The sequence below is a fragment of the Dendrobates tinctorius genome, unplaced genomic scaffold, assembly GCF_039654945.1.
Source record: "Dendrobates tinctorius isolate UK_male_01 unplaced genomic scaffold, ASM3965494v1 ptg000160l, whole genome shotgun sequence".
Lineage (NCBI taxonomy): Eukaryota > Metazoa > Chordata > Amphibia > Anura > Dendrobatidae > Dendrobates > Dendrobates tinctorius.
Window position 1 is genome coordinate 26363926 of NW_027361827.1, and position 16811 is coordinate 26380736.

The 16811-nt window shown below is 40.7% G+C and overlaps 1 protein-coding gene across 2 annotated transcripts in view; it reads right to left on the reverse strand.

Moving 5' to 3' along the window:
- Positions 1 to 16811, reverse strand: part of SHB (SH2 domain containing adaptor protein B) — a 189872-nt gene that overhangs the window by 38916 nt on the left and 134145 nt on the right. For both annotated transcript variants that reach the window (XM_073549745.1, XM_073549744.1), the window contains one exon: positions 16262 to 16381. In XM_073549745.1, coding sequence (XP_073405846.1) covers positions 16262 to 16381 — 120 coding nt within the window. The remainder of the gene's footprint in view (positions 1 to 16261; positions 16382 to 16811) is intronic.

The following is a 16811-nucleotide window of genomic DNA, read 5'->3' on the forward strand; positions in this document are numbered from 1 at the left end:
TATATATATATATATACATATATATATACACACACACACACACACACACACACTATAATTTGTTATAACTAACCGTAGTTAGTTACTATGCCTGGGCAACGCTGGGCTCTTCAGCTAGTATATTATAAAGTTGTTTATTTTCATGTGCACTATTGATTTAGGAAATGAACATTAAAAACAATGGTTAAGTATAAGTAATAGTCAATTTATGTTGAGTAAAAGGGAGATCAAAAACATTACACAATTTTGGCCAGAGCTAAAAATGCATATAGAAATATCAAATTGCTCCCCAAATACTGTAAATTAAATGTACAACCGTTGCAATCAAGCAGCAGCTTGGCATTAATCAATCGCAACAATATGAAACCCGTTATTCGTTGTGTGGATTATTTAGGTAAAGAGAAAACTGCCTGTAGACAGCGTTTCCTCCATTCACCACAGTTATCATTTCTACAACGCTATTTTATATAGCGGCATGAAAGCAAACAGAACAATTTGGAAGAAATTAAGCACTCTCAATTTAGCATCAGCTGGAAATGGATTATCTTTAACATTTCCACAGTGTTTAGAAAAAGGTTTAAAAACATTGAATTCCTGTGTCCTGCATCACACAGCGGAGTCAATCCCTGCACATCCTATAGCTTTCATTTATCTAGGTCAGGCAACCACAACAGTTTTCCATAAACATGACCGACGTTCACTGAAAAGCTTTCTTAAAGCTGAGGTAAAATAAAAGCATCATATATCCCTAAGTGCATGCGAGGACAGACCGAGACTTGGCACAAAGTGTAGAACGGTTTACAAATGTAAAGTGTGGTAGGAATGGCCATGGGACCAGTGAGGCAATCTAGAGGCACTGTCAGATGAGGACAACCCTGTCCACATAGCTTAATATGGCATGGATGTCATTGGGGGAATACCCCACATCAACCAGAATTGAGCCAGTTTATAAAAGTAACTCACTCTGGCAGATTAAAATAATTATTGTATTATTTGAAACTGGTTGACCGTCTGCCAGCAGAATCTGTTGCCCAGACACTTTTTTTGGTGCTTACATTCTGAAAGATTTGTTGTGAGGCAACAACCCCATCTACACGAGTTGCCCACCTGTTGCTAGTTTAGTGTTAGGGTACCGTTACACTTAGCGATGCACCAGCGATCCCGACAACGATATGGATCACTGGTTCATCGCTAAGTGGTTGCTAGTGAGCTGTCACACAGGCAGATCTCACCAGCGACATAGCAGTGGTCGGGGGTCGCTACTTACCTGTCAGACGAGGCGATCCTGACATCCTCCCGCCCGCGTCCACGCATCGCTCACCTGCGCCACAGGAAGCGCCCGATGAGAAATCATCCAGGATGTTCTCGCGCAACCAGCGATGAGCAGCGGGGGAGCCGGTCAGAGGTAAGTATCAGACATAGCGATATCGCTAGCAATATCGCTGCTACGTCACAAAATCGGTGACGTTACAGCGATATTGCTAGCGATATTGCTATGTGTAAAGGTACTGTCACACTTAGCGATGCACCAGCGATCCCGACCAGCGATATGACGCGGTCAGGATCGCTGGTGCATCGCTAAGTGGCCGCTAGTGAGCTGCCACACAGGCAGATTTCACCAGCGACATAGCAGCGGTCGGGGGTCGCTACTTACCTGTCAGACGAGGCGATCCTGATGTCCTCCCGCCCGCGTCCGCGCGATCAGCAATAACCAGAGGGGGAGCGGTCGGAGGCAAGTATCACACATAGCGATATCGCTAGCAATATCGCTATAACGTCACAAAACCAGTGACGTTATAGTGATATTGCTAGTGATATCGCTTAGTGTGACAGGCCCTTAACGGGGGCTTTATTATTCTAGGTGTGTGTGTCTGTACCTGTGTGTCAGTGCCTGGTACTTCCATTCTATGGCACTCACATATTCCATGGTTCAGTACACGGACTGATCACGAAGTGCACACACACAGGTAAAATAAATTCTCATGGAAACAAATAAGCGTCAAATGCACTCAAGTTTTCATAGCTTGGGTGGAAACCAGAGTACTCAGAAGGATTAGTTCTTTTATGTATACTTTAATATGTGAACTTTCAAGGTAGGATAGGGAATAACTTCCCACTTTTTGTTTGAGAACCTGCCCCCATCCAAATATTGGAGACTCATCCGAATAAGAGGAGGATGATAATGCACACTCCAGCTCCATTCATTCTCTATGGAAATGCTGGACAGAGCACTTCACTCAGCCATTTCCACAACTGCTGGGGTCTCACCATGGCAAAGTTACTCCCCCAACCTAGGTATATGAGCTAACTTACCAACTTAGTACAAACTCCTTAATTGCACTCTGCACCATCTTTGTGCTTCCACATTGTATTAACTTGTGGAAGGCATCTCTATGACAATTTATTGTGCCACCTGTTCCAACTGTGGCTTTGGACAGGTCTAGAACTCCCAAATGACTGTACACCTGCCCAATTTAAGATCCATTTACGTGGACCAACCGGTGACACAATAAAACCTATGACTGGTAAACTTTAACTGCACTCCTTTTGGCCTGCACACCAAAGCAAATGATACGCACAGGCTGCCATGGTTCTCAGCAGCGTGAGTCCTGTTTACACAGGACGATGCACTGGCCAGAACTTTGACTTTTTATGCTGCATATAAAATTATTTCACCTGATGAACGAACGTTTTGCTTGTTCATTGGTTGATCAGCCTGTTCACATGCAAGATAATCGGGAAATGGCCATTCTAAACACTCGTTCACCATCTTTTAATGTAAATGCACTTTTAAAACGCGTGATGTGATCCAACAAGAGATTGTTCAAAAGCCCTATTGCACCCTCCAAGGACAGATACGTGCTGCTGAACTGTGCTTATATGCAGATATTTTACAATACAGAGAATACAGGGGTTTGAAGACTGAATTTTATGCAGGTCACATATTGTACATGTAGCAATCATTTCTGCATTGTATCAAGCTATGAGCTTAGGGTCTGCGAAGTGACCAAAGGACAGTCAGTGGATGGAAAGCAGTCCAAAGTTGGAACCGATCATCAGACCCCTGTAAGTGGAGCCAGTTCTTAGAGGCAGAGCATCTCATAATAAAATGTATAAACTGAATTGAGTCTGCCTGACATATTAATGTTAGTTCCCAAATGGCTGGATTATAACACTAAAATGACTAAAGCAGTAAAACTGCTCTAATCTGTGCTATGGCGTAAAATAAAAACCTCATTTGACAGCGTAAATTGTGTAAGAGTTTGATGAAAAACAAATTACCTAAAAGTCCCTTCCTATTTTTATTTATTTCGGTACACTGATGTAATACAAATAGTTATTAGATCTTTTGATGGAAAGTCACAGTATTTCATGGGAGCATGTTAAGCAGTTGATCAAGCCAAATAGGATAAAATATCAAATTTGACTATAGAAGCCAAGTACAAAAAACACACAACTAAAGTTTTCATTTTCTGATGGCTGTCACACTTTTGGTACCTGGCTGGAGGAGAATGTAGCACAAGCCCATACTAGAATGGGAATCTTCTGGAAGCTGTTGGTGATGACACCTGGGCCAGTCACACATCATATCAGGTTTCCATATGTGTGGGGATGGTGGATGGGCAGGACAATATAGTAGCACTTGGATTTCCAACATTAGGAACTTCATGTAGCACATCACAAGTTAATATAAAAGTTATCCTCAATGTTCTCGACAAGCTGCTATCCATTCTGGGATTCTTTCGAAACCTGCCTTAAATGCGCAGTATGCGGGTCTGGTGTAAATGAACTTCCTGGCGTAGGGAAACAAATGGCATAACTTAACTGGTCGTCGGTCAACATGTGATTAGAGTTGAAAATAAAATGGCTAAGTAAATACCTGGAAGCCAGAGCTGGTTAATAATATGTGCCTGGGGTCTTCAAAGCTCTTTATACCCACCAAGATCTTGGGTGAGAGCAAATTCTACAGAATCTCGTGAGGAACCTTACTAGTAATAATAAAGCATTCCTTAAATAATTCAACTAAAGTAATGTGCTGACTGGAAGTTTATGCAGGGAACGTCTGTTCTCTTAAAAGGCATTATACTTGCATAGGCAGGCACAAATTAGGTTTCATGGAAATGGTATACATTTCTCAACCTGATTATTTTTCCCTGCAGTTATGAATCAACAAATTTCAGCATGGTCCCCTTCTATATAATGCGATAATAATGGAATTATTGTTAACATGAGTAACATTTCAAGCGCCAAACCAAACTCCAATAAGTTCCTCCCGTAGAATGAGCAGATTATTTAGGGCAGGGCATTACAAGTCGTAATGAAAGCAGAGCTCGGAATTCTACAACTCTACTTCGCTCCAAAAGGGTCAATTACTTATAAAATGCATACACTTCTCAACACTGAAATTGCAACACCAAGAAAGTGCTGGAGTAATGGAATTATGGAAATCACAAGATGGACAGACATGTTAATGATATGCTAAGGATGACAAAATGGAAACAAAATTTTCAAAATATCTCTATTTTGGAGTATGAAAGCCACACACAGAAATAGACAACTTGGCATGATATCTTGGAGGCTATTAATGATTGCTTGAGGACAGTGATGCCACACTGAATGCACTTGGGCAAACAAATCAAGATCTGCTGCTGCTGACAGCACCCTTTGCAATTGGTGACCATTGCGATCCCTGATGTTCTTAATGGGAGAAAAGTCCAGAAATTCTGCAGGCCATAGTAGCAAATTTAGGCCACTCAGGCTACTCACAAATGTATGAACAACATGCAGACTGACGATGTAGGGTTGAATAAGGGCTCCCGAGACAGTTCACTTAAATGGCCGTATCACTGTTTCCAAAATTAATGTAATGCACAGCTGCTAGAGCACCTAAGACTAAGCAGGTCTGGCTACCTTACATTATGGTACCCCACACCATAATCCTGGGAGTAGGAGTGGTGTTGATGCTTTCTCATGAAGGCCTCTTCATGGTGTTGCCCACTTGATCTTGTCAGATTTAAACAACGGAAAGTAACTATTGCGTACTGCAAGTGAAATTTGACATTACATACCAAGCCTAAGGCATCAAACAGTGTCTAAGTAAACCACCACATGGGCAACATGTTCACGAAAAACCATGAAAGTGTCTCAGTAGACATTTTTCAAACCAACAATGCCAGACTGCATGTTGCTTGTGAAACTGAGCAGCGTGCATTGCTTAAATGTTCCATCATGACCGGCAGCATGACTGGACTTGTTTCCCATTGAGCAAATCTGGGATGTCACTGGTCAGCAATTCCAGCAGCGGATCTGAATTTCAGTAGAACAAAGTGCTCAACGTTCCTCAGATAATTATTAATACACTTGCTGATGGTATGCCGGGGTGTGCAAGTGCGTGTTTTCTGTGGGTGGCGCTCATATTTTATGTTGAAAATAGGTTTACATTTTTTTAATTATCGCCACATAATTAAGATCTCTTGTTACCATGGGATTACTGTCATAGTCTCTTCCATCTTAGACTTGGTGTTACAAGTTCAATGTTGAGTGTGTAAGTGAGTACCAGCCGTTGGTTAAAAGATGCTGCCTAAAAAAGATCTTATTGCAGGTCAATAAGCAGCTTCTTGGGTTGGGCAGGATTAGGATAACTTTGCTTAAAGAAACAGCCTCACACCTGTCCATGAGTTATATAGGGAATTGTAGTTCCGCTCCAAATAAATAGTACTAAAGCATCAATAATGATGTGGACCGGTTTCTCACTTTTTTTTTTTTTTTTTAAAGAAAAAGCAGCCACATTTTACTTTGCTCATACAACACTTTGGAGTCTAGTCGACACAGCTGGAATTCTTGTAAAATTGTAGCGCTACAAAAACTCTGTTTCTGGCTTCTTTGTGGCATCTCCAGCCATTAGTCCTGGAGAAAGACTAAAAATGGCTCGCGATTTTGAAACTTCAACATTAAAGGGGTTGCCTGTTCAAAATCAATAAGTCTGGAGTCACTGTGTGTGACAGCCAACTTCTGAATACCCCCAGCACACACACTGTGTGCAGCGGGGACTCGCCGGTTCTGACCTGCGACCGGAGGGTATGCATGCGTTATACATATTGCCAACCAGGGCTCATCTATTGGATGAGGACTTGCTACCTACACTTGTATTAAGCAAGGCTGCGCCCTGTCTAGTGACGTGGCTGTCCAGTGGGCGTGGCCGAATAAAGGGCGAGACCTCGCTCCATACAAGTCATATGGAAGAGTGGCCACGCCCAGTGTCCGAGAGTATGTGTAAGGCCAGGATCACACATGCGAGGAATACAGCAGAGTATTGCATGTTAATACCCGGCACTGTCGCCGACACTGGGATCGGAGCGTGCGGCCGTATAGCAATACATGGATCCGTACACTCCGCTCCTGAGTGCCGGCGGCAGTGTCGGGTATTAACATGTGAGACTCGGCCATATTCCTCTCATGTCTGATCCCAGCCTAACTCATACATACCCTCCGGTCCCTGCTCAGAAATCGTCAAATCCCTGCAGTGCATGCGCTGGGGGGATTCATAAGTCTGCAGTCACAGAGTGACTACAGACTTATCAAATTGGACCAGACAACCACTTAAAGTACTCAAAAAATGTTCATAAGATACTTGGATGACCACCGATAGTTCGGAGTAAATGACCCTTCAGAGGAGACAAGGATCCATGAAGTGATACCACCACAACCACCATAACAAGACCAAGCAGTGTAACATATAAAAGCTGAAACAAACTAAAGTATGAAAGAAAATAAACCATTTTATACAGCCAATAAAAACCTGGAAGGTTCTTCACAGTAAAAAAAAAATAAATCTGTTTCCAGGTTTATGCTTCCACCAGAAGAGGTAACTTCTCTCTCTTTTGAAAGCCACCATGTAGACAGATGTCCTCACTATGACCTGAATTTGCCTGTTTTATTGCACTTCGCCTTTCACATTTTTAGTTCAGTCTCCGCTAATTATGAGCAGGATGATTTACTCTTATGACCTCAGGAAATCGCAAACTCAATATGTGGCTGGAAATGTACCTGGAACAATTATTTACAAGAACATGCTTATTTGTACTAAGGCTAATTAAAGGAAATGGAAGGAACAGCAAGGACTGTGAATGTAGCAGAAATTACAATACAAAAATAAGGCTTTCCTGTATACCAGGCAATCCAGAGCATTTATACCACAGGCTCCATCATGTGCAACAGATTTTGCTGCACGTTCTGCACCAAAGTCAGTGAAAACGCTGAACTATCTGTATCCTATGCATCTGGATAGGATCTCCTTCTGGATATGCAATGTGAAATTTCTGGTTTTGGTACAGGGTCTTCTGATGGGTCAGCCACAAAATGATTCACCCTAATTAATAGTATTGTCTAAGGAAGCTAAAACAAACTGTTAAACCAATCAAGACCTAACCCGATGGGCACGGCATTTTTAGGCATTCGTATACCAACATTTTTCTTTTAGTTAATGGCTGTGATCTTTGGAAAAGCAGCCTAAGAAACAATGTGGTGGAGAGACGGCTTAAAGTGCTGCTGATCTACATTACACGGGTTGTTCCCAATTGGAAAAAAAAAAGGCAATTGTGTTCTCAGAAGTTGCATTCGTCTTGTGCTTGGTATTATAACTGCTCTCTCTCGAGATAAATGGGTATGGATTGCAAGACCAGACATCCATGGACAAGAGTGGTGCAGTTTATAGGAAAACAAGCTAGGCATTTTTTTCATGAATAGTAATCTCAAAAGTTAAAGTACCTAGTGACGAGTTACAAAGAGTTATATAAAAGAAAAAAGAAATCAGTTGTAATTTAAGTTTCTATTGATACCATTTTGGGGAACATATCATTTTGGATCGCTTTTAAGGTGAAGTTAAAATATATTTTGGACCACGGTCACCTGTTCAATATTTGGTCAGTATTTTGCCGCAGCATTAGTGTTGAGCATTCCGATACTGCAAATATCTGGAATCGGCCGATATTCGCTGTATCGGAATTCTGATACCGAGTACCGATATTTTTACAATATCGAATACCGGAATCGGAAGTTCCCATAATGCAATGAGCCAGTGTTGTGGCTGTGATTGGCTGCTGAAATGATGTCATCATGATGCGGGATCTGTGCGGGCCTGCCGGGGGGGTCTGTGCGGGCCTGCCGGGGGGGGGGTCTGTGCGGGCCTGCCGGGGGGTCTGTGCGGGCCTGCCGGGGGGGGGGGGGGGGGGGGTCTGTGCGGGCCTGCCGGGGGGGGGGGTCTGTGCGGGCCTGCCGGGGGGGGGTCTGTGCGGGCCTGCCAAGGGTCTGTGAGGGCCTGCCGGGGGTTGTGTGTGTGTGCAGGCATTGTCTGATGGGACTACAAGTCCCATCGAGCTATGCCTGCTACAATGACAGTGATTGACACATTAGCCAATGATGGGACAGTAGTAGTCCCATCATCCGGCTAATGTGTTGAATGTAAAAAAAAACAAAAAAACAAACATACTACATGCATACTACATTCATACAACATACATGCATACTACATTCATGCAACATACATGCATACTACATTCATACAACATACATACTACATTCATACAACATATATACTACATACATACTACATTCATACAACATACATACTACATACATACTACATTCATACAACATACATACTACATTCATACAACATACATACTACATTCATACAACATACATACTACATTCATACAACATACATACTACATTCATACAACATACATACTACATTCATACAACATACATACTACATTCATACAACATATATACTACATTCATACAACATACATACTACATTCATACAACATACATACTACATTCATACAACATACATACTACATTCATACAACATACATACTACATTCATACAACATACATACTACATTCATACAACATACATACTACATTCATACAACATACATACTACATTCATACAACATACATACTACATTCATACAACATACATACTACATTCATACAACATACATACTACATTCATACAACATACATACTACATTCATACAACATACATACTACATTCATACAACATACATACTACATTCATACAACATACATACTACATTCATACAACATACATACTACATTCATACAACATACAGTACATACTACATTCATACAACATACATACTACATTCATACAACATACATACATACAACATACATACATACAACATACATACATACAACATACATACATTCATACAACATACATACATTCATACAACATATATACTACATTCATACAACATATATACTACATTCATACAACATACATACGACATAATACATATATACTACATTCATACAACATACATACATACATACTACATACAAACTACATATATACTACATTCATACAACATACATTCATACTACATACAATACATTCATACAATACATACATACATATAGACATACAGTACATATAACAGAGTACATACTCACCATTACTTGTCACTTTGATCCCCGAATCCAGTGTCATCTCACTGTAAAAAATATTAAAATAACAAACAACCGATATACTCCCTGATCCGCAGAAATCCACGAGTGTCCCACGACGATCTCCTGCAGTGCATCACTGAGAGGTTACTATAGTTCACTGGTCTCACTTTATGGCAAAAGCGGCATGGGAACTTTCTCACACAGCAATGCCAAAAGTGAGACTAGGGACTATTTTTTTTACAGTGGCGGAGGAATACAGTGCGGAAGGATACCTACCTCCCGTCATTGGATTCCTGGGGCCCCTAGAGAGTGGTGGCATCAACTGATGCTGCTGTTCTCCACAGGAGATCGTCGTGGGACACAATCCTGGATTTCTGAGGATCAGGGAGTATATTGCTGGTTTGTTATTTTAATATGTTTTACAGATGACACTGGCTTCGGGGATCAAAGTGACAAGTGATGGTGAGTATGTACTCTATGTTATATGTACTGTATGTCTATGTATGTATTGTATGTATGAAGTATGTCTGTAGCATGTTTTATGTATGTTGTATGTATGTAGTATGTACTATGTATGTTGTATGAATGTAGTATATATGTAGCATGTATGCAGTATATATGTTGTATGTCTGTAGCATATTTTATGTATGTTGTATGTATGTAGTATGTACTATGTATGTATGAATGTAGTATGTATGTTGTATGAATGTAGTAAATATGTAGTATGTATGTTGTATGAATGTAGTATATATGTAGTATGTATGTACCATGTATGTATGTTGTATGAATGTAGTATATATGTAGTATGTCTGAATGTAGTAAATATGTAGTATGTATGTAGTATATATGAATGTAGTATGTCTGAATGTAGTATATATGTAGTATATATGAAGTATGTATGTAGTATGTATGCATGTTGTATGAATGTAGTATATATGTAGTATGTATGTTGTATGAATGTAGTATATATGAAGTATGTATTATGTAGTATGTATGTTGTATGAATGTAGTATATGTTGTACGAATGTAGTATATATGAACTATGTATGTAGTATGTATGTTGTATGAATGTAGTATATATGAAGTATGTATGTAGTATGTATGTTGTATGAATGTAGTATATATGTAGTATGTATGTTGTATGAATGTAGTATATATGAAGTATGTATGTATTATGTAGTATGTATGTATGTATGTTGTATGAATGTAGCATATATGTAGTATGTATGCATGTTGTATGAATGTAGTATATATGAACTATGATTGTAGTATTAACACCAAATTTCATACCTATAAATGATCATAACACTAAGTGTAAAAAACACATGTGTAGTCAGGCAACTCTATATTGAAATAACACCTACCAAAAGATCTACCGAGTTCAAAATGCCCCTAAAATTGTAAACTCTAACGAGAAAACACACAAAGCAAGTGTTTATGTGCAAAAGTACAAACAATTTTATTGAATAAAATACATATAGTCACAAATTCAATGAGCATATATAAGGTGGAAAACAACCAACCGCTCGACACAATGTGCACAGGGTATAAATAGTTAAACATCTAGAGCTGGGTATAGCTTGGAGTAAGCTATTGGTAATAATAAAGTGCTTATGCATACACTTGCTCATACCTCAGATTAAGGATCAAAATGAACATGCTCAAGTGTGCGAGCAAACGGGATAATATTCCCTATTGCAGTGCTGCCAGCAACTCACATGTAAATTAACCTATAAAGCACCTCTATACCACACAATCTGCATCATCCCAAAGGAGATATACAGAAAAAAGCTCTTAAGGATCAAATCTCTTTCCCATGTGGACAAGTCAAGCGGTACTGGCAGACCCAGACGCGTTTCGCCCAGAGGCTTCCTCGGGGGGCTGTGTGGCCACTGTTGTGGGCCAAGGCCCTCTTATACTGGCAATCATTAAAATCATCTGTATCCGGTATGTGCGGTCATTAGAGTGCGACATAGATCTTTTGGTAGGTGTTATGATTGTAGTATGTAGTGTGTTGTATGAATGTAGTATATATGTAGTATGTATGAATGTAGTATATATGAAGTATGTATGTAGTATGTATGTATTTTGTATGAATGTAGTATGTATGTATGTTGTATGAATGTAGTATATATGTAGTATGTATGTGTTTTTTTTTTGTTTTTTTTTTACATTCAACACATTAGCCGGATGATGGGACTACTACTGTCCCATCATTGGCTAATGTGTCAATCACTGTCATTGTAGCAGGCATAGCCCAATGGGACTTGTAGTCCCATCGGACGATGCCTGTGCGCACACACACACACACACACAAACCCCCGGCAGGCCCGTACAGACCCCCGGCAGGCCCGTACAGACACCGCCCACACACTTCCCCCTCCCGAACTGGATGTGCAAGTAAAGAAAGGGTTTTTTTTAATTCCGATATTTCTGTCCCATTAACTTGCATGGGTTTCCGGTATCGGATTCGGCGATACCCGATACTTTTTGGGTATCGGTCCGATCCAATCCGATCCGATATTTCCCAATAACGGAAAGTATCGCTCAACACTACTCAGCATGTGTAAGCCAAAAACAGGAGTGGGTGATAAATACAGAAGTGGTGACGGGTTTCTATAATACTTTTCCTCTGATTGTTCCAAGTCTGGGTTTTGCTTACAAATACTGGGGTAAAATACTGATCAGATACTGAACGTGTGACCGTGGCCTGTTGCTGAGCATGCAAGCTGGGTTTTTTCATGTAAATCTCTGAAATGTGTGATTCAGGCAGAACCCCCTAATAAAACCCAATTCACTATAATGAGGTACATAGAGACACTTTGGACTTAGTGTCGCCTTTGTTCTGGCGGTGTCCATGTTTTTTTTTTCTTAGATACATAGAAGATGGGATCCTGGTGGAAAAGGGGCCCGATGAAGCCATTTTAGATTCTCTCATTATATTCAATGATTCTGTCAGTGGGGATGTCTAAATTCAGTCTTTTTTTTTTCTTTAATATTTAGATGGAAACTTCCAAGTAACTACTCAGCACAGAATAAATGTGAACCATGCCTTGTGGATTTTTTAGAAGGCAGAATGAGCAAAATGAGTAGCAGTTCAAGAAACCTTTTTAGATCTTCTTTATACAGCTCATCGTTTGGTGTTCGTGAGGAGTGATTGCTTTTTATGTTGGTCTAATACCCTGCAATACGTAGATGTGTCAGCCCCTGCATCTGGCCACCATACTTAGCAGCCCTGGAGGTCATTATGTGTCATGGCAACTGAAGGTTAACGATCTGCTCTCTGTGTGACGTCACGGAAGGTGGACCAATGTGGTCCCCAACTCCAGTCCTCAAGAGCCACCAACAGGTCATGTTTTCAGGATTTCATTAGTATTGCCCTGGTGATGGAATTATTGCCTGTGTAGGTACTGCAATTATCACCTGGGCAATACTAAGGAAATCCTAAAAACATGAACTTTTGGTGGCTCTTGAGGACTGGAGTTGGGGAACACTGCTCTAGATTCTGCAGTCGTTATGGACTGCTGCATGTATTAGGCTTAATAGCCAGAGATAGAGCTGGCACCTGGCCTGGTTGATGTTGCAGGAGCTGAGCTACACAGTGCACGCACAGCTGTTCCCGGTGCTATTGGTCATCTGGACGTACTGGTACAGCCATATGTAGCAACACCTTGAAAATAGGATGTATTGTTACATCCTATATTGGGAAAGGGTTAAAGGTGTGTGTTCAGTTTTGACCTCCTCCTCTGCCTCATAGGTTACAGCTTGCACTTCTGAAGATTGACAGTTAAGACCAGCGGTGTGAACTCCATTGGGTTGAATTGTGTGCTCTCCTATGATGCCAGGAAAAACCTTTCAAAGAATGAAGAAAATGGCGGTTCAGAGTCCGCGCTGCCCATGGTTCAAAGATATGGTTACACACGAAGGTGAAGCATGAATGTGGTTTATGGTCAACGCGTTTCATGGTCTCCAAACCTCATCAGAACCAAACCACTATGATGTAATGTACAGTATCTCCTTGGTGGTCTTTCTACATCCTTTACATGCTTATATAGGAATTGTGGCTGTCACAACCCTATCAGGTGAGCGTGCCAATAATATCTTACACCACTTGATTATCAAATAAGACCCTATTTTGTGTTTTTTTTGCCTCTCCAGTTGTACCAGTGATTCATGCTGCCAGTAGAGGCAGTTTTGACTCTGTAGCATGGGAGAAGGACAAAGACAGTAAAGTTTGCCTGATGCAACCAGCTTCAGAGCAATGCGTACACTCATGGTCTAGAAAACTGGCCACCTCTGAGGTGGAAGGTAAACCAAGCAAAAAAAACAGTAAACTATAGAATTAAAAATCCCTCTGTTCTAGAGGATGGAAAAGATTTTTCATAATTATGTTTTAACAAGCAGTTTGCAATTTTAATCATTAACGAACATGAGACAACCCCTAGAAGTTGCTGTACTGACGGTCCACTTTCATATAAAGTTATCAGTTTGATAAACATAGTGTAATCTGTGCAGCTTTCTTTCAAAATAACAGGCAACAATGGAATTTACATTCTGACTAATCTCTGAAAAACCTAGGTACTTGCCAATTTCAGGACACAATACTTTAAACATAGAATGCAGAGGTGACATTTCTACAATACACTTTACAATTTAGAAGCTAAAAAGAAAAATCCAAGTTTATGACTCTTTGGGATCCATGGGGAGATCTCACATCAACACCCCTATTCCTACTTGGTGAGGAATAATTCCAGGGTTTTTTCCAGATAAATTAAGAGGTTGCACAGCAATGGTGGCTTACAACGCATAAGGGAGCAATGCAATTAACCTGGGCCTCAGTTGTACTCCAGGTGTCAGCATCACTTCCAATGACTTACTAGAGCTGCCTGAGGATTTACATCTATATTTCACTTTACTAATTAAAACATTTAGAAAGGTGACCTATAAAGGCTGACACTAATTATCAAGATAGTCTGTGAGGTCATTAACTGCTAGTAATGGAATGTAGGCTTATTATACCTGTAAATCACAATGTCCTGGAGATGTTCTGCAGGGTCTCTGCTTAGCGTCCTTCATCTTAAATAAGACTATAGCTGGGCCACTAAGAAACCAAATGTCTTCCTCACTGTGTATCCACAAGACAGAAGCAGAACTGACATTATTTCACCTACTGGTGCATGCCAGTAAGCACATTGATACAGCTGATGGCGTGCCAAAGCCGTGCAAACACAGCAGGGCGCAGCGGAGCAGCTTAGTGGCGCAAGTCCTCAGGAGTAATAATGTGTCCTCAGCTCTAGTTTCATGTATTGATTGTCTTAAAAGATTGCAACCTAGTTGATACAAAAATGTACTGTGGTTGGAAAAAATAGAATATATCCATTGAAAATACACACTGGTTTAGACCTTTCTCTTGCATGTCAAAGAACATACAGTGGCTTGTGAAATTCAAAGCCCACTACAACCAACAACCTTTTGGCATTTTTTGTGTTTTGCTACCTTACAACCAGGAATGTCACAGGTATTTTTTTTTCTTGAGAGTTTGCATCAGTTCATGTAAAGAACATGCCTACAACTGTGCATATTTTGGTTTTCTTTTACTCATGAAGCAAAACAAACAGGTCAAAATAATTGAAAACGTGTACATAACTATTCTCCCCTCTAAAGTCATAACTTTGTAGAGCCTCCTTTTGTGGCACTTTGGATAAGTCTCTATGAGCATTATTGGGATTACCACCAATTCCTCAAGGAAAAACTGCTCCAGCTCCTTCAAGCTAAATGTCCTCTTGTAAACAGCAATCTTCAAGTCTGACCACAGATTCTCAATTGGATTAAGGTCTGGGCCACTCCACAACATTCACACATTTCCCCTTAAACCACTTGAATGTTACTTTATCAGTAAGCTTTGGGTCATTGCTTAGTGGTGTTGCAGCCTCTGTGGCCTTTCAGAAAAGGTAAAGTGTATATACTGACAGACACGTGACAGATTGTACACAGTTAAGCCCCCATTACACACTGCGATATCGCTAGCAATATTGCTGTAAAGTCACCGATTTTGTGACGTTGCAGCGATATTACTAGCGATATCGCTGCATGTGATACTTACCTCCGACCCGCTCCCCCGCTGGTTATCGCTGATCGCGCGAGAAGCTGCTGGACCATTCCTCGTCGCCCACTTCCTGCGGCGCTTCCTGCTGTGACGACGAGCGACGCGTGGAGCCGGGCGGGAGGACACAGGATCGCCGCATCTGACAGGTAAGTAGCGATCCCCGTCCCCAGCGATGTCGCTGGTGAGATCTGCCTGAGTGGCAGCTCACTAGCGACCACCTAGCGATTCACCAGCGATCCTGACCGCGTCATATCGCTGGTCGGGATCGCTGGTGAGTCGCTAGGTGTAACGGTACCCTTAGACTTCCTATTACTAAGCATGTGACTTATGAAGGTAAATGCTTGCACCAGAAATACGTATGGGCTTCATCACAATGGGGGGTGAATACATCTATCTGCACATGTCAATTTTAGGTGTTTGATCCCATAAATTTAATATATGCCTATATTTTGCTCACATCATCAACTTATACTATTTAAGAAGGGGTTGGGAGGTGAAATCCTATTGACAGATTACTTATGGCAGTACCTTTTTAAAGGCAAAGGGCATGGCACAGCCAAAAAACTCAACAGTATTCTTTTTTTTTCCTGCACAAATCCTTGCAGTTTTGCATAGGATTTTTTTTTCATTTAGAGAATGCTCCCAATAAATCCAATAGAAAGGACTTACTTCAGTGACAAGGAATAGTCGTGCTTGCTTGTCTGACTGTTCCGTACAAGGTAGCTGCATTCTTTGCACAACCTCAACAAGTTCTCGGCATCGATCCGGCTGACGGCTCCATGATACCAACTAAAACACAAAAGTTGATTATTCTAAATCATAAACAAACAAAATTGATTACAAAAACATTAAAACATGATATATCAAGAAGGTTTATGAAGATTGAAATAAATTGGAGCTTTCCACTGTTGATCTGAATGTATCAAAGTAAGATTATTAACCAATGGGGCCACTCTTTAATTTAACAAAAATAAATAAATTCTAATCTTAAAAAAATCACGTTTTTTTTTTTTTTTTTTTTGTTAGTTGTCCTCCTGCCTTGAGAGTTCACCGACATTTGCAGTTGACAAGTGTTCCATTTGTGTTCTCCTTTCGGGAGCGGCCCCACGTTGAGGCCAGGTATGCGCAGGCGGCAGGTCAATGGCCATATGATTGAGAAGGAATTGGCATCAGCCGCCTAGTGTAGTCTCACCCTTAGGGCAGAGACAGACTGCCGTAT